This window comes from Mus pahari, chromosome 23 (genome assembly GCF_900095145.1).
Source record: "Mus pahari chromosome 23, PAHARI_EIJ_v1.1, whole genome shotgun sequence".
NCBI classification, from domain to species: domain Eukaryota; kingdom Metazoa; phylum Chordata; class Mammalia; order Rodentia; family Muridae; genus Mus; species Mus pahari.
In genome coordinates, this window is record NC_034612.1 from 13,043,972 (window position 1) to 13,066,478 (window position 22,507).

At 48.7% G+C, this 22,507-nt stretch overlaps 1 protein-coding gene across 3 annotated transcripts in view; it reads left to right on the forward strand.

The window, feature by feature from the left end:
• The first annotated feature begins 1,575 nt into the window (after window positions 1-1,575).
• Window positions 1,576-22,507, forward strand: part of Tmem120b (transmembrane protein 120B) — a 41,226-nt gene continuing 20,294 nt past the window's right edge. For 2 of the 3 annotated variants that reach the window (XR_003842961.1, XM_029533710.1), the window contains exon 1: window positions 1,626-1,793. Coding sequence is in view for 2 of the 3 variants with exons in the window: in XM_029533710.1 (XP_029389570.1) it covers window positions 1,725-1,793 (69 nt within the window). In the remaining variant the exon portion in view is untranslated. Of the gene's footprint in view, window positions 1,794-22,507 lie in introns of all 3 variants that reach the window. The other variant, XM_021186914.1, reaches the window with a different exon arrangement.

Consider the following 22,507-nt stretch of genomic DNA (forward strand, 5'->3'; position numbering starts at 1 on the left):
CCCAAGTGCTGGGATTAAAGACATGTGCCACCACTGCCCAGCTAAATTAATTACTTTTAAGTTATCATATAAAGTGATGGATTTCATTATGACATTTCCATTCGTGTGTCATTATACTTTGTTCACATCAGTCTCCTATTACCCTGTTTCCACATAAGGTCATATTGTGAGGGGCAGAATGCTTGCACATCAACACATTTTCCTCTGTGTAGTAAGGGACTCTCCAAAAATACCCACAAAACAGGCAGGAGAGAATGCCTCAACAGTGAAGAACACCGGCTGCCCTTCCAGGGGACCCAGGTTCAAATCCCAGCATGTACATGGCAGCTCACAACCATCTGTAAGTCCAGTTCCAGGGCATCTGATGCCCTCTTCTGAATCCTCAGGCACCAGACATGTGCCTTTGTATGCGGTGCACAGACTAACACATATAAACATAAAATAAATTTTTAAATTAAAAAAAATAAGTCAAAGCCAGATGGTAGTGACATATGCCCTAAATGCACTCAGGAGACAGAGGCAGGTGCATCTGGAAAAAAAAAAAAAAAACCAAAACACCAATAAATAAATAAATAAATAAATAAATTAGTGTCTTGCTGTGGAGCTGGCCCTGTACTCACTATGTAGACCAGGCTGGTCTCCAACCCACAGAGATCTATCTGCCTCTGGCTCTGGAGTGCTTCAATGAAAGGCATGTGCCACCCAAACTCTACCTGCAGAATACACACTCTTAACCATTGAAACTTTTCCTCCAGCCCCGGCAGGCATCATTTGGTATTTTATTTGACTGTTTGTTTTTTGAGACAAGTCCTTACTGCGTTGTCAAGGCTGGTATGCAATATCACACCCAGCTGCAGGTGTCATTTGAATGAGGTTCCAGGGATAAGCAAGAAGACACCGCATGATGATTCAGAGGGAAGAATGCCAAGTCAGGATGAAAACAATGGCCAGAGAGCTGGATTCAGGGCAGTGAGATAGGAGGTGCAGTTGGAAAAGCCAGGCTGGTGCAGATCTTTTCGGAGTTGGCACGGAAAGGGAGGCAACTGTATTCCATGAACTTGGAGGTTGTGTCTTTTGACTGACAGCAGCAGCTATCAAGAGTCACCCAGTGTCTTAGAGGACAGAGATCTTTCTAGGTTGTATTGGTTGCAATAAATATCAACGCCAGCGTGAGATGACAGAGCCAAGTCTGCATTTTTCCCATCTTGCCCTTGACCTTACTACCCGGTCACCGTCAAATCTGTCATTCCAGGGCACCGGCTCTGGCCTAGGTCAGGCAATGTGAAGGAATACATGAATTTTCCCTTTACCTCCTCCAAATCATTTCCACTTCACTCTCCCACAAAGACAATCTAAATAACATAAGCCGTAAATGCAGCTTAGACATAAACCCTCCACCCACTCCGAAGAGAATCCTACTACACACGAGGAGTGGAGAGAGACCTAAGAACAACTGAAGAGTTGCACCCTCCACGAGGCCAGAGCCAAGAAGGGAGGGGATCGCCCGCGCGCATGCGCGGGCCCCACCCTCGGGCGAGGGGGTGTTGCTGGCGCCGGGGCGGGGCCCGTGACGTCAGGTGCGCGCGTGGCTCCGGCTGCGCAGGAACAGCTGGTGCCTCGGGAGGCGGCTAGCGAGCGAGCGGGCGGGCGAGCGTGGGCTGCTGGTGGCCGGACGGGGCCACGCTGCGGGAGCCGTCGCCGCCGCCGCCTTGCACCATTGCACCATGTCCAGCCAACTGGAGCGTTGCGAGCGCGAGTGGCACGAGCTGGAGGGAGAATTTCAGGAGCTGCAGGTAGGACCGGGCCACCTGGTCCCGCCACTCTTGTTACCTGCGGTGCTTGTGCCTTTCCCCCCCCCCCGCCATCTAGCCATCCCAGCCCCGGAGGTGGGGCGATAGGACCCAGAGGGTGGCCCGGGCTGTGCGTCCGATGGGCTGGTGGGTGGCCTGGCGCAGCCCCTTCCTATCTTCCAGCGCTTTGGCTCCTTAGCCTCTTGGGGCGCCCCCCATTCTCGCGCCCTCTCATTCGCTCTTTGCTCCACGCTCTCCCTTCGCTGCAGAAAGTTGGTCTCGGGCCCCCGAGGCAAGTTCCAGGTGTGTTCACGAGGAAACTGTGACACTCAAAGGACACCAGACCAACCCTCCCCCCCCCCCCCCCAACCCTGCTATGCAAAACAACCACTCCCACTTCGTGGCCCTGGAGTTCCCCTGTACGGGGCACACACCCCTCGCCCCCCCCCGCCAACCCTGCTACTCTCCAGTTGCAGTTGGCTGCTCAACTCCTTACTACTCGCTCTGTACTGGCGGGGCAGCCCTCGCCTGCAACTGCGGTTTGAGCGTTGTGCTTGGCTGTTTTTATCTTGGCCCCTTAGGCAGTTCTTAAGTCTCAGAGACACCCCCCCCCCCCAGTCATAGCCTTGTGTTTGGGGACTCTGATGTGGTTCTGCTTATCGGCTGCTGCGAGCTGAGTTTACCTTTGTGGATGGCAGGCATCTGTCACTTCTGACAGCTGGCTGCCTCACCCGGTGATAGACGGCGGCACCCAACCCCTCTCACCCCTTTGGCACCGAGCGTTCCACCTGGTGGGTCGAAGGTGGGTATAAGGGCTGGCTCTTGAAAAGATAGCGTCGTCACCAGGTCCTATCAGGAGGGTCCAGAGAGGCCTCAGCTGTATGCTCTGGGGACTAGAGACTCAGGAAACCTTGGGGACGGCCAAGAGGAACAACACATGGCTTCCTCGCATTCACACCCTCCTCCTCTCCATAGATACTTTGTCATTCCCCTTGTCCCTGTAGCGTTCTCAGTTGGGCTGTCCTCCTGCAATGTCCGGAGGAGGGTGCTATCAAGGGGTGTCTGTGATGGTGGGTCTTTGTAAGATATTACAGAAGGATGCCGGTGAACCTGAGCAGATCGGCATGGGCGGATACTTAAGGGACGCAGGGCTGTCATCCCTTCGTGGCCCCTCCAGCATATATGGATGGGTTGGTGCCTTCTCTATCAGATCCCAGGTCTTGGGTCCCTCATAGGTCCCAGAGGATCCCTTTTGGTTCTGCCCACAGGGAGAAGACTCAGCCACATCCTTAACAATTTGTCCCACTGGGCTGTGAAGCCATGCCCAGCCGCAGAGCCAGTGAGTGGGTCTTAGAGTTGGGAGTGGGAGAAGAGGTTTCCTGCGTGGGGCTTCTGCTCCCATTTCCTTCCTTTTGGCTTCTTTTAAACTACGAGGAGGAGGAGGAGCCTGACACTGCAGAACTATGCAATTAATGCAATTATCAACAATTAGGTAGCAAGTCTTGGCAGGCAGGTGCTGCAAAGGAGGCCTTTGATTTGTTATGACAGGAAGATGTCATGATGTGTCAGGTGCTGGGGTGGTGGTGGGGGGCAGAGGAGTTATGAGTTGATCTGGATCTCCTCGTCTGGTGGTGAGCAGCAAGGGCTGTTAGAAGGACCTGGTTTCTTAGAGATAGGACAACTGGGACAGACTAGATCCTCCTTTGAGGAAGAGGGACCCAACTGGTGTAGGCTTGATGGTCAACTTCGGGGTCTGAGTACAGAGTGGATAGCTTCCTGGTGGTTACGGTCATAGACTGGAGCAAAAATTCTCTTCTCTTCTCCCTTCTCTCTCTCTCTCTCTCTCTCTCTCATTCTCCCCCCTCGATATATATGTATGGAGGTATTTTATATATAAATATATATATGCATTTATGTATATTTATATTTAAATATATCTGTATAACATATATTTATAATATATTTAATATATACAATGTTTATATGTAAATATGTGTTTATAAATATATATTTAAAGGTTTGTTGTTTTTATTTATGTGTATGGGTGTTTCGCTCACTCATATCTCTATGCACCACATCCATGCCTGGTGCCAGGGGAATCCAAAGGACACCGTCATCAGATCCTTTGGACACTGAGTCATAGAGAGTTGTGAGGCGCATGTGGCTTCTGAGATCCAAACTCAGGTCTTTGCAAGAGTAGCCTGTGCCTGTAACTACTGAGCCATTTCTTGTGCCCATTAATTTATTTACTTGTTAGTTTTCTTTATGTGTCTCTGTGTGTATGTATGTATGTATGTGTATATGTGTGTGTGTGTATATGTATGTGTGTGTGTGTGTGCACACGTGTGCGCCTGTGGAGGCCAGAGAGGAAGAAGGTTTCAGATCCCCTGGAAATGGAGTTATACCATCTAATGTTTTTTGAGACAAGTGTTTGATTGTAGCCCTGGCTGGGTATGTAAACCATGCAGGACTCAAATTCACAGAGATCAGCTTCCTTCTGCCTCCGAGGTGCTGGGATCAAAGGTGTACTACATCCCCAACGCGCTGGCCAAGAGGTCCGTCCACAGTTTTGTTTGTTTGTTTGTTTGTTTGTTTGTTTGTGGTTTTTCGAGACAGGGTTTCTCTGTATAGCCCTGGCTGTCCTGGAACTCCCTTTGTAGACCAGGCTGGCCTCGAACTCAGAAATCCGCCTGCCTCTGCCTCCAAAGTGCTGGGATTAAAGGCGTGCACTACCACGCCTGGCGCAGTTTTTATTCTAAGATGAGGAAACTGAAGCTTAGACAAAGCTGATTGTTCTATTGGGGATCACCAGCTGTCCCATGCTGAAAGTGCTAGATTTATTCTGGAAATGTCTAGAGTCTGCCCTTTCTTTGCCTACGTGGGAATTCTGAACTCCTGGGAAGAAAGTGTCCAAGTTCTGGGTGTGTGCTGTGTATATGTTGGACAGAGATTCTGATGAGACATCTGTGGGAAGACAAGGAGATGATATAGCTGTGTGTGTAAGTATGTGTGTGTGTAGTGTGGGTGTGTGAGTTTGTGTGGCTATGTGTTTGAATGTGTGTGGGTTGTATATGTGAGTTTGTGTGTGTAGTATGTGTATGTGAGCACAAGTGTGTATATGTGACTTTGTGTGTCTGTGTGTGTGAATGTATGTGGTGTGTGTGATGGCTATGTGGGTTTGTGTGTGTGTGTGTGTGTGTGTGAATATCTGCAATGTGTGTGTATGCTTGTGTGTCTGTGTGTGCACAAATGTGTGTGTAAATGTGAGTGCATGTGGTGTGTGTGTATGTGAGTTTGTGTTTTCCTGTGTGTGCACATAAGTGTCTATATATGAGTGGTATGTGAATGTGTGTGGTATGTGAATGTGTGTGTTTGTCTCTGTGTGTGTGAATGTGAGTGTGTGTGGGGTCTGAAACTGGAAAAGTTAACAATAGGAGGGACTTTTTTTTTCAACAATAGGAGGAACTTTTTTTTTTTTTTTTTAATGTCATCAGGATATCCTGATTAGCCAGTTTTCCTACAGCTGCCTAAGAATCTGGGATTGTGGATTTTAGCTCTGCTGGGTTTCCTTATTTCTGGGGAGATGAGTTGGGTCCACATTTTATGTCTCCTTCCCCTTTTGGGATGAAAGAAAGAGGAAGCCTGAGTCTCAGACCCTGATCCATTTAAAAGGTCTTTGGAATCCCCCTTCACCTACAGAGAGCCCAAGCATAAAGTTCTGGGCCTTCTGGAAATATCTGTTCTCTTTGGACTGTGATTTACATTTCCTGGGGGCATTGCTGGACTCTGGGGGAACTGCGTCTCCACGAGGACTTGGCGTTTGAGTGGTTGATGTGAATATCAGTTGGAGATCAGCATGGAGTACATGATGGCCTGTGATGTGATCACAGAAGGTCACTTAACAGACACTGGGGCAGAGACTTTAAAGATCAGTTCCTGCCTTACGTCACTGGAAACCTGACCCCACCCTCCCTAGCACAGGAAGCAAGCAACCCTTTTCAATGCCTGGGCTTCATGAATCGCTGAGGTCTTGTGTACCATTGTAAAAAAGTGGGAGTTTTTAACTGCCAATGAAGTGGCATGCCTCTGGCTCCAGCACCACCCACCCCCCCCAAAAAAAAAAACAGGGGTGAGCCTAGAAACAAAGTCAAATGTTATTTCAGCGAGATCTGATGAAATAGTGCTAGGGTCTTGTGACTTATGAATACTAATGTCAGGATTGGAACATAGACTGTTGAGCATCAGCAGCAGTACATCCACCTCCCTGCAAAGATTTATGTTTGTATGTGTGTATGTGAGTGTGTGTAGGTGTGTGCACATGTGAGTGCAGGAGCTCATCAAGTCCACAAGAGGGTGCCGGATCTTCCGGAGCTGTCATTGTGAGACCTGGCGTTGTGAGCTGCCCTGCGTGGATACTGAACTCGGGTCCCCTGAAGAGTAGCAAGCACTATAAATGGCTGAAATGTCTCTCCGACCCCCATTTAATTATGAAAATGTACATTTATTTGTATGTGTATATGTGTGTGGGTCCCCCAGCACATGTGTAGAGGTCAGGGACAGCTGTGGGACTTAAAGTGTACCTTGAAAGTCCTGAGGATTGAATTCAGGTCATCTGGCTGCTTTGGAGTCTGTTTCTGTCCCTCCCTCCCTCTCTTTCTTCCTGACATGGTCTCTCTATGTAGCTTTAGGTGTCATAGAACTGTCTAGGGAGAACAGGCTAGCCTCAAAGACACGGAGATCTCCTGCCTCTGCCTTCTGAGGGTTAAAGGCGTGCGCCACTATGTCCAGCCAAGTGTGTAGTCTTAACCACTACAGGAGGCAGATTCATGTGGAGAGTTCTTTCATTGGCCCTGGTTGCTCTTTCATTCTGGTTGCCCTGGGAACCTCTCGCTTTAGAAGCAGGTAAAGGAGAATGAACACCAGCCTGGGAGTCAGGATTCCTGGGCCCTGGTCCTTGCTCTGCTGATGTCTAGTATCTGGCCCGCAGCAAGCCAGCACTTGACCAAGACTGATGGTGATGTTACCCAGTTACGGTTACTGTGTAACAGTAATATTGTACAGGGAATTGATTGACACATGGATATCCCACTTAGTCTAAGCAGCAGCCCCTCCCTTCAGATTAGGAGAGTAAAACTGAAGACATTGAAAATCATCAAGTTGGCAGGGCATGTTGACACACACCGTTAAGCTCAGCTCCCAGGAGGCATAGGCAGGAGGACTGCTGTGAGTTTGTGAGGTCAGCCTGCTGTACTTGGTGAGTTCCAGGACAGCTAGGGCTACACAGAATCATAGACAGATTGTGTCTTTAAAAATTGAAAAAAAGCTGGGCAATGGTGGCACACGCCTTTAATCCCAGCACTTGGCAGGCAGAGGCAGGTGGATTTCTGAGTTTGAGGCCAGCCTGGTCTGCAAAGTGAGTTCCAGGACAGCCAGGGCTACACAAAGAAACCCTGTCTCGAAAAACAAAACAAAACAAACAAAAGGCTGGAGAGATGGCTCAGTGGTTAGGCGCACTCACTGACTAGACTGCTCTTCCAGAGGTCCTGAGTTCAATTCCCAGCACCCACATGGTGGCTCACAACCATCTGTAATGGGATCTGATGCCCTCTTCTGGTGTGTCTGATGACAGCTACCAAGTAATCACATATGTAAAATAAATATAAAAAGAAAAAAGAGGAAAAGAAAACCATCAGGTTAGAATGTGAACACAGGCCTGTTGTTTGAGTTGGATTTGTGTGTTCCCGACACAGTAGGCTCCAGAGTATCTTGAGGCTCCTTAGCTCTGGAAGAAAAGTGTTGTATTTTATTTTCTCACATTTGTTTATGTGTGAGAGAGCTTGTGTGTCACGCAGGACATGTGGAGGCCAGGACAACTTGCAGGCGTCAGTTCTCTACCTCCTGGGTTGCAGGGGCTGAGTTTAAGAGGTTGGGTTCGGTGGCAAGCGCTGTTCCCCACTGGCCCCTAGAAGAAACGTTTTCACCTTCAGAGTCTTCCTTATGCCTGGCTAAGACTCAGTCATGACTCTCAGTGGCCGAACCCAGCTCTACTGGTTTTAAGCCAAAGCGGGAATTCATCATCTCCTGATTTAGGAAGTCCAGTTGAAATGACTTTAAACAAGGCTGGACCCAGGCGCGCAGTTTATGTTTGTCTGTGTTTCTCTTCAATTTGATTTCCAGCCCCCCCCCCCATCCTCCTTGGTGTGATCAATGAAGGTGACTAAGGCTCTTTCTGGTGGCCCACAATTCTAGTCTCTTCTCCTAGGAGGCTGAGGCAGGAGGATCGTGAGTTCAAGGCCAGCTTTCTGAGAGAGCTCTGAGTGAGAAAGTGAGAGAGAGACAGACAGGCAGACACACTCAGACACAACACACACACACACACACACACACACATGGGGGTGGCTGTCCCAGCCGGTTTCATGTGATTATTCCAGGTATTGGTCATATGTCTGTCTGTCTGTCTGCCCCTGGAGCTTTTGAGTGGCATCAGTGGAATAAGAGGGAGGGGTGATCCTGTGATGGCAAACCAAAATAACAGATGTTAAAAACAAAACAAAACAAAAAAACAGAAAGGGATGATGGACAAGCCTTTTTTTTTTTTTTTTTTTTGGCTAAAGTCTTGTAAATAAATTGTCTTTATCTGTGATTCTCAACTGTGTGATGGGAGCCCCCTCTCCCCTATAATAAGGATAATTAAAGATATAAAGCTATCCAGGGAAACAGTGAAATGTCAGATCTGGGATAACCTGCCATTCATTTTGATGATGTCACATCTTGGTAGCAGCGCGAAGCCATTTTGCACAGGCCTCACCTTGCCAGCCTTGACCCCAGCCGAGGCTACTGAGGCAGGAACGATGACATAACTCCGCTTGTAGTTGACAGGCACAGATCTGAACTCGGCTCGTCTGATTTCAAAATGTAATCACTTAATCATTATCTGACCCCGCCTCCCTTCTGAGCATCTAGGCACACAGTCCTCCTCTGTGTGTGATGGCAGACATCAGCTGTCAACCTTGACACATGACTCAGAATATTTCCCCGTAAGGGAATGACACACTTGAGGTGGAGAGAGACGTGTCACGTTTGGTCGTGTTTTCATGGTGATAGGTCCTCCCTAGGGACAGTCAGCAAGAGAAAGTCTACTTTAAGATGCTCTCTTGGACAGCCAGCTCTGTATGAGAGTAACCTCTTAAAGGTTGACCGCCAGCAAGGGGCACCGATATAAGGCAGTCTACAGTCTGATGGCCCTGGCTCTGTTGCAGTCGGCTGCATCGCCACCAAGTTCCAGTGCCTCTGAGCCAGAGCTTGGGTGTAGAGGTGCCGTGAGATTCATCTGTTGAGAAGGTCTGACTCCCTCTTCCGGATCTTGGGCTGCCTTGATGTGTCAGGAAGGCAGTTCCAGATGTTTCACCTCTGCTGGGACCTGGTGATATTAAGCTCACGTTCCCGGGAGCATGGGGCCTCAGAGGACGAGAGAGATGGCCTGGATTTGTGCTCCACTTGTTTGTGACTTCTCCATGTGGCAGGTGGCAATTAGGCAGGACAGAAAGATGCTAGGGGCATCCTGGCCCATGGGTTCATGTTATTAGCTTTTTATTTATTTATTTTTGTTTGTTTTGTTTTTTCTTTTTTTTCATTTTCGTTTTTGTTTTTAATCCAAATGCAATTTTCCCCCCTGCATTTTGTTGTTGTTAAGTGTGTTGCTTTGTTAAATTTATTTATCACGGGGGTGAGGAGGCATGTGCTATAATGTACTTGTGGAGGTAAGAGGACATATGTGTGCATGTGTGTGTGTTTGTGTGTGTGTAAGTGCCCATGTATCTCAGTGCATGCGTGGAGGTCAGAGGACAGCCTGTGGTAGCAGACTCTCCCCTTCTGCCACATGCGTTCTAGGAATTGAATTCAGGTTGTCAGGATAGCTGTCAGCATCTTTGTTACTGAGCCTTATCTTCATATTGCTATCTCCCAGGTGCAGAACATGGCATTTATAATAGAGCTAAAACTATTCAAAACAATATACTGTATTGTCTAATGATGCTGTGCATGCAGTTCAGGTCCTTGCACATGATGGTAGAGACCTAGTTCAGCTTGGTATCATAGCACATACCTGAAATCCCAACACTCGGGAAGTAGAAGCGGGAGTGAGTCGGGAGTTCAAGGTCATCCTCAGCTGTATTAGGTAGCCTGGGCTACCCAAGACCCTGTCTCAAAACCAGAAACACCAACTTCAGTGTAGAGGGTGCTGGAAAGAAAGAAGCAAATGACTCTGTTAAAGAATATCAGTAGCCGGGTGTAGTGGCGCACACCTTTAGTCCCAGCACTTGGGAGGCAGAGGCAGGGGGATTTCTGAGTTCGAGGCCAGCCTGGTCTACAAAGTGAGTTCCAGGACAGCCAGGGCTTCACAGAGAAACCCTGTCTCGAAAAACCAAAAAAATAAAAAAATAAAAAAATAAATCAGTGATTGGGACTGGAGAGATGGCTAAGAGAACTGACTGCGGGGCTGGTGAGATGGCTCAGAGGGTAAGAGCACCCGACTGTTCTTCCAAAGGTGCAGAGTTCAAATCCCAGCAACCACATGGTGGCTCACAACCATCCTTAACGAGATCTGACGCCCTCTTCTGGAGTGTCTGAAGACAGCTACAGTGTACTTACATATAATAAATAAAAATAAAATTAAAAAAAAAAGAGAGAGAGAGAGAACTGACTGCTCTGCCAGAGGTCCTGAGTTCAAATCCCAGCAACCACATGGCATGGTGGCTCACAACCATCTGTAATCGGGATCCGATGCCCTCTTCTGGTGTGTCTGAAGACAGCGACAGTGTGCTCACATACATGCATGAAATAAATAATACATCTTTAAAAAGAGAAAGCAACCAAAGACTCTATCAGTGATTAAGGAGGAGGGAGGGTTGGTTTTCAGGTGTGTATAGTTTAGAGGGAGCTTCACCCCCCCCCCAAAAAAAAAAGCTCAGGTCCTGCCATCTAACCTTGGCATCACCTTGGCTGGAGCTGTCCATCTGTCATAGGTGAGGGATGCTTGAAGCAGGGAGGAAGCAGGAAGAACCAACATCTAACATCTTTCCTTCTGCCCTGCATTCCTCTTGCTCAGACCCATTGACCAAGGCCATGGGCGCAGAGCAGGCGAGCCTGGAGTAAGCTGGGTGGGGGGGGGGCGGTCAAAGAAAAGCAGAAATGGTCTGGGATAGGAGTGACACAAAGATAACCAGCAAAAGTGAATCACCTCTTAGTGTGGGGACGACGATGGGGCAGGGGGAATCCCATCTAGGAAGGATGTGAAACTCCTCAACTCCCTGAACACTGGAGGTGGTTTTTGTTTTGGGGACATAGCCTGGTATATCTTTAAACTTGACCTATAACTAAGAATGACCTTAAACTCCTTATCCCCCTGCTTCCACCTACCAAGAGGGGGGGGGGATTCCAGGCATGTGCTAACACCCCTGCTGTGTCATTTTGACACCGAGGGCGGCAGGGGGTGGCTAATTATGGGATTGTTTGTAATTGTTTTTCAACAATTATTTTTGGATTCATTTGTTTCATGTGTATGGGTGTTTTGCCTGCATGTGTGTATGTGTGTGTATTATGTGTGTGCCTAGTGATCTCCAAAATCAGAAGAGAGCATAGGATCTCTTGGAAATGGAGGTACCGGTACCGGAGGTACCAGGTGGGTGCTGGGAATCAAACCCAGGTCCCCTGGGAGAGCAGCCAGCCTTCCTAACCTGCAAGCCATCTGTTAGCCCCTGTAGTTTTCTGCTCTTGGCAAATAAGTGTCTTAGCATCTGATTCTTCACCGGCAGATTTCCTGTATTTGCTCCCTGTCTCCCTGCCGGCACGTCCATCTTTAGGTATGCTACGATAAGTTGCATGCTTCTGTTTATATGTTTGGATTACTCTTGAACTGGTCAATGGGGGACCTGGGCTTGCTCTGAGCTGAGGCATAGAGCCTTCCCCACAGCTGTCTGTCACGCTACCCCCAACACTCTAGATCATTTTTAGAAGTAGCAACTTGACGTGGGAGTCAGTCATGTTTAATAAGCTGATTTTAAGAAGTAAATTGGTTATGTCTGGCGAAAACTTGCTCCCAGTTTGGGGTGAGATCTCCCCATGTCCCAACTCCTTGTTAAAGATAGAAGTAAAAGGTGAAATTCGGTTGTTGGGCATCTCTTTTAGTAGATAGACATAAGAAAGAAAAATCTGGGCATGGTAGCCTTTAATCCCAGCACTCGGGAGTCAAAGGCAGGAGTTTAAGGCCAGCCTGGTTTACGTAGCAATTTCCCAGCCAGCCAAAGTCGTGGGGTGATAACCCAGCAATAAAAGAAGTGGCAGGGTGGGGGCGGGATTTTCTTCACCACCCAGCAATCCATTACTAAGTATCTACCCAAAAGCTCACCACACCCAGATGATCCTGAATCTCTAATCCTCTGGCCTCCACCTCTGGAATTGAGGTGTATGTACCACTGTCAACCCTCCAGGAAACTGCTGTGCCAGTTAGCATACCAAAGGGATCTCTCAGGCTCCTCACCCCGCCCTTGCCCTAAACTCCAGCTCCTGGGCTCCCTTCCCCTAATTTCCCATTCCCATAGAACCCTGTCAATCAGCCATGTGTCCTCTCTGCACTCTTGCCTCTCCCCTCCCCCTCTCTCAGTTCTCTTCAGCCCCCTCCTCCTTCTTCTTCGAACCCGTATCCTCTCTTGTTTCTCGAATCCCCTTCTATCACGACTCCGGTCACTCTGCTGACCACACCTCCAGATGCCTCTGGCTGCCCTCTCCCTCAGATGTACAGTAAAAACCTTGCTCTCAGCCTTGCCTTGGAGCGGTCTTGTCCCCATTCATTCAGCTACCACACCCCTCTCAGTAGGGCGGAGGATGATGACATCCAGGGCCTTTTGCTTGGTGGGCAAACATTGTGCCAATTAAGCTGTATTCCCTACATAGGATACATCCTGTAGAGGCAAAAGTGTGGTGGCCAGGGGCTGGGGAGAAGAGGCGATGGCTGCTAATAGAAGAGGGGGTCTTACTGGGTGGTGGGATGTCTGAAGCGGGATTATACCCAAGTCACCGAACTGGTCCAGGGAGATGTCTCAGGAGGTCCAGTGCTAGACAACCTAAGTTTGATCTTTGGAGCAAAGGTACAAAGCAAACTGACTCCATAAAGTTGACTTCTGACCTCCACAAGCATGCCATGGTATGCTCCCTACCGATACACCATTTCACTTACACACACACACACACACACTTAAAGTTAACAGATGTCACTGAATTACCCATGTAAAATGTTTGTTTTTGTGAGCTTGCATGTGTGCGTGGCATATGAATTTTTGCCAATATGTAACTTTACATATTAGCAAAGTTTAAAAAGAATGCTGCCGGGCAGTGGTGGCACACGCCTTTAATCCCCCAACTTGGGAGACAGGTAGATTTCTGAGTTCAAGGCCAGCCTGGTCTACAGAGTGAGTTCCAGGACAGCCAGGGCTATACAGAGAAACCTTGTCTTGAAAAAAGCCAAAAAATAAAAAAATAAAAATAAAATAAAATAAAATAAAAATAAGAAGAATTCTTTGGTGTCTGAGGTTGGTGGAAAAGCTACCCCACTGGATGCCTAGGGATCTGCATGTTTGGTTGTCTCCTTAGCTGCTGGCCTGAGGAATGAACCACTCAACTGGCTTTCTTGTCCTTATTTGTGACATTTTTTTTTCAACTCTTTTTTTTTTTTTTTTTTTTTAAGATTTATTTAGCTGACTTCAGACACACCAGAAGAGGGTATCAGATCTTATTACAGGTGGTTGTGAGCCACCATGTGGTTGCTGGGATTTGAATTCAGGACCTTTGGAAGAGCAGTCAGTGCTCTTACTCGCTGAGCCATCTTGCCAGCCCCGACTTTTTTTTTTTTTGAGGACTATACTCTGAGTAGGAGACTGGTCTTTAGACCAAGGCCTGTGGCTTCTCCTCTTCCTCCTCCTCTTCCTCTTCTTTTTAAAGATTTATTTATTATATGTAAGTACACTGTAGCTATTTTCAGACACTCCAGAAGAGGGAATGAGATCTCATTATGGATGGTTGTGAGCTACCATATGGTTGCTGGGATTTGAACTCAGGACCTTCGGAAGAGCAGTCAGTGCTCTTAACCTCTGAGCCATCTCTCCAGCCCCGTGGCTTCTCTTCTTACCTAATGTGGTTGACAATGTCCAGATGTTCCATTCTGTTCCTTGTCCCGTTAGTGTGGATGCTGGCATTCGCCTCTGCAGTGAAGATACACAACTGGTAATGCCTGGCAGGGCACAGTGGAGTGTGTTTGCTTGTGCAGTTGGGAATTCAAGGGCATGCTCGCAGGGGAAGCTGCGTTCTTCTCCTCGGTCGGGTTTGTTCCTCGGTATCCAGACACTGGGAGGCCAGCCCTGTTAGCTCAGTTCCTCTATTTTAACTTCCAAGCTAGAGGGAGCGAGGCCACTCTGTTCTAACAGTTCTCTTCCGATACTGACTCTCCTTAGTCCTTGGACGCCCAGCTTCGCTTCAGCCAGCTGGGTTAGGGGGAGGGGTGCTGAGGGTCCAGCTAGACCCAGGCCATATGCTCTTGAGTCTAAAGCAGGACCAGCCCCATCCCTAGCGAGGTATCTCATATATGGAATATGGGGAGAGATGAGTCTCTAAAGAAATCTATAGAAGCAGAAACCTATCTCATCAGAAAGCAACAGAAGGTCTCCGGCTGGCCAGCTGGCTCCACTGGAGGAGGCCAAGGTGGCTTGGAGGAGAGGAAGTTGTGGCCACTGTTGTCATTTGAGTCTGAGGTGTCCCCCGCACGCTCTGATCCGAGGCTCTGTTTTGGACACTTGGAAGCCTTTAGGAGCCGGGACCTGGCTGGTAGAAAGTGGGTAGCTAGAGCTGGGACTTTGAAGGTTGCACCCACGTGTCTTAGTTTGGGTTTCTATTGCTGCGAAGAGACACCATGGCTGTGATGACTCTTATAAAGGAAAACATTTAAAGGGGCAGACTTAACAGTTCAGAAGTTTTGTCTGTTATCGTCATGGCGGGAAGCATGGCAACATGCAGGCAGACACGGTGCTGGAGAAGGAGCTGAGAGTTCTACATCTTGATCCACACGCAGTCAGGAAGAGACTGCTCCACACTGGGCATGGCTTGAGCATAGGAGACTTCATAGCCCTCCCCCACAGTGACATACTTCCTCCAACAAGACCGCACTCCCTGATAGCACCACTCCCCATGGGCCAAGCATTCAAACACTTAAGTCTTTGGGAGCCATTCCTATTCAAGCCACCACACACACTTCCTCCTAATAGTGTCACTTCCTGGGGTAGGAGGCCATATTTACTCAAACCGTCAACACCACTCCTGCTTCCTCTCTAGTCCCTTTACCTCATGATCCTCAGTGACACACATGGACTCTGATGCATGCTCAGCCATCATGAACTCCATCATGCCTCTCTGCTGGGATGAGGGGAATTCTCTGAAACTGTCTGTATTTTGGTTAATGTCACTGAAGAGGACACTCTCAGCCACTGGGCTAGAGGCCATTCCCGGTGCTGCCTTATTAAAGAATCTGGCAGCCTTCTGCTCGCGACTTAAGGACTTGCCTGAGGCTAAATTAAAAAGTAATAAATTGATTTCTTTGGCCAAGGCAATTTCAGGGCAGCGTAATGTTGCCTCTGTGGCATGGTTATTATAACTAACTCGTATGCAGGTCTACAGTGAAAACGAGCAAGCGGGGGCCTAAAGAAATACAAAATGGACAATTTGCAGAGGGAAAGAGCACCAGGAGACTCAGTGTTGCTCCCAAGGCTGGTGCAGAGAGGAGAGCAGAGCCATTACGGAGAGGGGTCCCTGGGTACACTGGAGCAAAAGGAAGGATGCCCTAGGGTGAGACGCTGCCCAGCTAAGCTTCCAACCTATGAAAGAGCACAGGGAATTTTTGCTTCAGAAAGCAACCAAATGAAAGCTGCTAAAGGCTCAAGGCAGGGCCAGGACGAATCCCAGATGGTGGTGGTGACTGGTCACCTATGTGGTATTGGCTTTAGAGGCTTGACAGGTGGAAGAGTGAAGAGATGTGGATTCTTTGTGGCTTCAGGGTGCCCCGGGGGTTAGGCTGTGTGGCAGCGGGGAAATCCCTACATGGAGGCTACCGTGCTGTTCTTTTTTTTTTTTTTTTTTTTTTTTTTTTTTTTTTTTTTTTTTTTTTTTTTTTTTTTTTTTTTTTTTTTTTTTTTTTTTTTCTTTTTCTTTTTTTGATTTTTTGAGACAGGGTTTCTCTGTGTAGCCCTGGCTGTCCTGGAACTTACTTTGTAGACCAGGCTGGCCTCGAACTCAGAAATCCCCCTGCCTCTGCCTCCCAAGTGCTGGGATTAAAGGCGTGCACTACCACCGCCCGGCACAGCTGTTTCTATATACACATACACACAGAGAGAAATAGATACTGTCACAGAAAGTAATTGTCCCTAATAGTTTTGAGTGTTTTGTCTAGAGACAATGTCTCATTATGAAGATCAGGCTGGCCTGGAACTCTAAGAGATTCACTTGCCTCTGCCTCCCAAGTGCTGGGATTAAAGGCGTGCGCCACCATAGTTGACTAAAAAGAAAAAGAAAGAAGTGGGGACTTGGCTCCCTCCACCTCAATCCGAGTAACACTGCAATGTTGGCCGAGCAAAATGTGGCACAGGTGACGCCGTTCAGATTCTGAGAAAAAGTCACAGAGGGCCTAACATAGCTTCTACCTTATTCACTGGAACACTTGTTCTTGGAACAGAGTCCGATCACCCCGAGGCCCTAATTACTCCGAGAATCCAAAAGCCAGAATGTCACGGACATAAAGACAAGTCATTCCAGCCGGACACCTGCAGAAAAAAAACTCCCTACGGTTCTGGCCTTAACCACGTTTGTCATTAAAGACTTCCAGCTGAGACCTTAGAGGGAAGGCACAGCCAGGCCTATCGACCAACTCTGAGTTCCTGTCACATTCCCAACCCCCCTTCATCTTGATGCAGTTACTGTTACTCTAGTCAGTAACATAATGACAAGCAAGCAGTGGTGGCAGGCAACTGTAATAACAGTGTTTGCAAAACCGGAGTCTGAAGGACCAGGGTTCAAAGGCCAACCAGCTACATAGCAAGTTCAACAAAAGACCCTGTCCAAGTGGCGCTTGCCTTTGATCCCAGCACTCAGGAGGCAAAGGCAGGTGGAGCTCTGTGAGTTTGAGGCCAGCCTGGTCTACACAGAGTTCTGGGTTAGCTGGGGATAACTGAACCTTGTCCCTCATTCCTGTCCCCGCCCGGAACCTACCTCAGTCACATGGGGAAGGAAAGAAGAAGCCCCTTCGTATCTTCTTTCACTTGAGGGACCTCTGTCAGAACAGCGTGGCAAGCCGGGCGCGGTGGCGCACGCCTTTAATCCCAGCGCTCGGGAGGCAGAGGCAGGCGGATTTCTGAGTTCGAGGCCAGCCTGGTCTACAGAGTGAGCTCTCCAGGACAGCCAGGGCTACACAGTGTGTGTGTGTGTGTGTGTGTGTGTGTGTGCATAAAACTTATTTTGTGTATAATTTTTAAATATTTTATGTAACACTTATATATATAATTTTTATATATTATTTTTAAAATAGAAAATAAGATCAAATTACCAAGAGGGTAGCTTTTATGTCAACTATTCATTTTCTCCCTCTACCTACCGCCCTCTGTCTGTAGCCCTGGCTGGCCTGGAACTTACTGAATAGACCAGGCAAAAACCTCAAGCTTGCGGTATCTCACCTCTAGCTTCTAAGCGCTGGGATCACACAGGTCCCCCGCCATCTCTGCCTTGAATGTTTTTTTTTTTTTTTTTTTTTTGTTGTTGTTTTGTTTTTTGATTTTTAGAGATAGGGTTTCTCTGTATAGCCCTGGCTGTCCTGGAACTCACTTTGTAGACCAGGCNAGGGTTTCTCTGTATAGCCCTGGCTGTCCTGGAACTCACTTTGTAGACCAGGCTGGCCTCGAACTCAGAAATCCGCCTGCCTCTGCCTCTTGAGTGCTGGGATTAAAGGCATGCGCCACCACGCCCGGCTCGAATGTTCTTTTACACAGGAGTAAATAACAAGAGGGTTAGAGGAGAACCTTTGGAGGGGCAGGGCAGGGTCATGGCGTAGACTGTGGGGAGTGGTCTATTGGCTGTACACTAATCTACACTCTAGTCCCGTGGTAGATATTAAATTGCTTGCTATTTTCTTTGTATGTCAGCCATACAATAAAGTACTTTGTTTTGGTGCTGGGAAGACGGTAGACACACAGACGCACAGATTACAACCGGGAAGAACATGGGTGCAGAAATGGTTAGAAGCTGAAGTCCACAGCTGAGCGCCGTAGTGCATGCCTCTCCTCCTGCACTTGGGAGGCAGAGGGGGAGCCCCGCTTGAGTTCAAGGCCAACCTGGGCTAGGTATGCAGCGACGTCAGCCAGCATGACCCTGCCTCAAAAGCAGAAGGGAGAGGCTGGCAGCAGCCCTGGCTTCTGGCGAAGGACATTGATGGCCGTGGTTCTCACGCTTCCTAACGCAGTGACTCTTTAATGCTGTTCCTCAGACTGTAGTGACCCCCGACCATAAAATTATTATTGCCGTTGCTACTTCATGAGTGTAATTTTGCTACCGTTCATGATATATGACTTCAGAAGTCTCAAGACCCACGGCTTGGGAACCACTGGATTAAGGGATTATTTAGAGACAACCTCAGCCACGTCTGGCATTTTAATTTTTAACAAGGATAATGTTTGACTCTTGAAATTAAATATTAATTCACACTGAAGAGTGGCCTGGCCAGCATCTGGCTGCTGAGTTCGAAGCTTTGTCTTACCTCTCCGTGGTCGAGAACCTGACACCACGGAGCACTAGGAGGCTGGACACCTTTTACCACCACTGCAGCCGCTCATGTGAAGGCCCCACCTTCTAGAGAGCTATCTTGGCCCTGCCCTCCCTTTGAAGGCTTGGAGCCTTTTCCTTTGCTATGCACGTGTGCCCTGTGGAAGCATCAGAAACTCATCCATCCCCACTGGGGTCTTTCTCCCTCCAAGAACTTATTTCATTGTATCTGTTCATTTCTGTTGCTGGGGTCTCCCACGTGCAAGGCAGGCAGGCACTTAACTGTGCTACGCCCCAGCCCCTAGAAAACTCTACAGTAGATCCTCCGAGGGACACTGTTACCAAGCACTCCAGGCTGACATCACGAACACCATGTCCTTGCCTGACAGGAAGCCCCTAGCACTGTCATCAGATCCAGGCCCACTATGAAATCAGAATCAAATCCTATGGAAGCATGAGATTGAGCCCAGGTTGAGAGACATTCTTTCAAAGATAGAAATGGACTTGAAAAGCCGGGTGTGGTGGCACACGCCTTTAATCCCAGCACTTGGGAGGCAGGAGGCAGGAGGCAGAGGCAGGCGAATTTCTGAGTTCGAGGCTAGCCTGGTCTACAGAGTGAGTTCCAGGACAGCCAGGGCTACACAGAAAAACCCTGTCTCGAAAAACCAAAATAAATAAGTAATAAAAAATAAAAAGTAAAAGAAATGGACTTGAAAGATGTCAGTTCAGGCCAGGCAGTGGTGGTGTACGCCTTTAATCCCAGCACTCAGGAGGCAGAGGAGTTCAAAAGTTGAAGTTCTAGGTTAAAGAAACACACACATATATATACTCACATGCCCTCGGGCGCGAGAGTACTCACCGTAACATTGAGTGGGATCTGAGCTCTGAGGGCAGATTTGGCAAAAGAAACAGTGTGGGCTGAAAGGTGGCTCAGCAGATAAGGTGCCAAGCCTGACTGTGCGAGTTCTATCACGGGGACCCACCTGATGAAAGGGCAGAACCACTCCATCTGCACACTGCCCTCCGACCCCCCTCCCCACGTGCACTGTGGCAATTAACGAATAAACAGGGAAATGTAATTAAAAACATTTAACGAAGACAGTTGGCACGTGTGAGCCGTGGTGTCTTCCACGAAAGCCTCGGGTTACGTATATCAAGGCTCAGTAACTGCATCTGACTGTAGCAGACACCATGGACCCCAGCTGATGCACTCTGATGCTCGACTGAGAAGTACCATGGTTAGAGGCGACTCCCTGATGGGTCGGCAAACTTCCTTGGCAAAGGACCAAACGGTCTGTGTCCTTGCCGCTCGCTCGGCTGCTGCAGCCCCAAAGCAGCAATGCGTGATGGAGCAGGAGTAAAAAGCACGGTGTGTGTGTCTGCTGCAATCCCAGTGACCTGTGATGTTCGCAGGGCGTGGGGGGTTTTAAGACTTTTATTATTTTCAACCCTCCAACACCCACTTCCGCCTCACAGCCTCCACGGGCTTGGACAGCAGACTTTGCCTGCAGGTCCCTGATACCTGATAGAGAAAAAGATGGGTACGCGCACAGGAGGTAGCGCACCCTGAGCCGCGCCTGGTGTGGAGGGTGGGGTGGGGGAGGGGATACTCTAGCGCATGCGGTCTTCACACAGCTTTTGAAAGTCTGCAAGTTTGAAATCATTTTAGGATGAATAAGCCTACTGGGAAAACTTAATTTTCCTCTCTGAGAGGCCCTGGAAGGAGAGGGGGCTGCTAGCTATGGCCCCCCCACCCCCTTGCAAATGAATGGTCCAGGGTGACTGGCTTATGCATTCTCGGATATCATTGCTAATAGTTCTCCCCTCCCCCCATTTATTTATTTATTTATTTATTTGCTTTTTTTGAGATGTAGTCTCACTATGCAGTCTGTCTGGCCTACAACTTGCTATATAGACCAAGCCTGGCTTGAACTAGAGATGATCCCCCTGCCCCTGCACCAGCCCCTATTCCTCTCCCGGCCAGGCCCGGCCCGGCCCAGTCCCGCCCCGCCCCCCCTCCCCCCCCCCCCCGAGAGCTGGGACCAAAGGTTTGCCCATCTTTCCTGTTCTGTTTTCTATTTTTCTTCCTTCATTTCTTCCTAATTTTCTGCTTTAACTTCCTCTCTTGCCTGGCAGACATAATAGTTTAGACTCTACTTGGTATCTGCTCCTTTCCCCCTCTGCTAAATACGCTTCTGTGTCAGCTAAGAAAATGACTGTTTAAACCAGGCATGGTGGCACGTGCCTTTGATTCCCAACACTTGGGACACAGAGACATCCGAATCTCTTGAGTTCGAGGCTATTCCTGTCTGCGTAGAGTTGCAGGTCAGCCAGGGCTCTGCAGTGAGACGCTGTTTGCAAAAGGCAGGCAGGCAGGCAGGCAGGAAGGACGAAAAAAGGGAGAAAGAAGAGAAATGGGTCTTTGACCTCTGTCCACTGCTCACTGATCTGTGTCCTCCTGTCGGCTCCCGCCACCTCCATGGTCATTACGTATTGGGAGCCGAGTGTGGCAGCAATTTGAGAACTTACTGTGTTCCCCTCTCCCAGCATCGGGATAGATAAGCCTCTTGTTATGAGTCAGAAGGTTTATTTCCAAGAAGGAAATACCAAGTTTCGTGAGTGATGTTGTCTAGGGAAGGGGAGACGGCGTCTAGGGAGGAGATAGGAGCTTTGCAAGCGCAGGTCAGAAACCCAGAGTGAAGAGTTAGTAGGAAAGAGCTTGAGGTCCATACAACCCACGAGGCAAGCCCAAGAGCCGGAAGCCATGTCATGTTGTCACCATAAATACTGGAGACTGTAAGGAAAAGTGCCTTGGCTCATGGTTCTGAAGGCCGAATCCAGCTCAGGGACTACGTCTGGCAAGGGTCACGGTGCTCATATGGTAGATAAGATGGAACATGATCAAAGTCGTGAACAAGTGGTGCATATAGAAAAGCATGCGTTAAGAGACAGAGGGAGGAGCCGGGCAGTGGTGACGCATGTGCTTAATCCCAGCACTTGGGAGGCAGAGGCAGGCGGATTCTGAGTTCCAGGCCAGCCTGGTCTGCAGAGTGAGTTCCAGGACAGCCAGGGCTACACAGAGAAACCCTGTCTTGGGGAAAAAATAAAATAGAGATACTGAGGGAGGAGCACCCGACTTAATATCACAGTCTGTTCTTGTGAACAGTGATCCGGTCCCGTGAGACTTAGCCAACCAACCCTTGTCCCTTGTCTCTACTCACGTGTTCCCAGCTCATAAAGATCCCTGTACATCTCAGTACCATGGCATTGAGGACCCAGCACGTGCACCTTTGGGCAGTAAACCCTTGCCATAGCAGAAGCTGAGAATTTCATCTTCTCACTTCTGACTCTATTCCCGTTTGACCCTCTCAGACCAGAGGTCTGGCTTCCACCCAGTTAGCATATCCCAGGGACAAAAACATCTCTCATCTAACCCTTTTCTCAATAGTCCCAGGACTGGCTCTCATTGGGCCAGCAGGAACCATGTGTTTGCCCCTGAACCAATCAGGAGTCTAGAGGATAATGATTGGCTGATACTCTACACGTGACCACCGGAACTGGGCACCTTGCTTTCTTCCAAACCATGTAGGCTATAAGAACTGGCAAGGGGCCGGGCGGTGGTGGCGCACGCCTTTAATCCCAGCACTTGGGAGGCAGAGGCAGGTGGATTTCTGAGTTCGAGGCCAGCCTGGTCTACAGAGAGGCTGAGGATGCCAAATGTACAAGATAGGGTTCTCAGTCCTCAGACAAACACACACACACACACACACACACACACACACACACGGGACATGACAACTAATCCCAGCACTCGGGAGGCAGAGGCTGGGTGTTCAAGGACAGCTTGGTGTACTCAATGTGTACTCAATGAC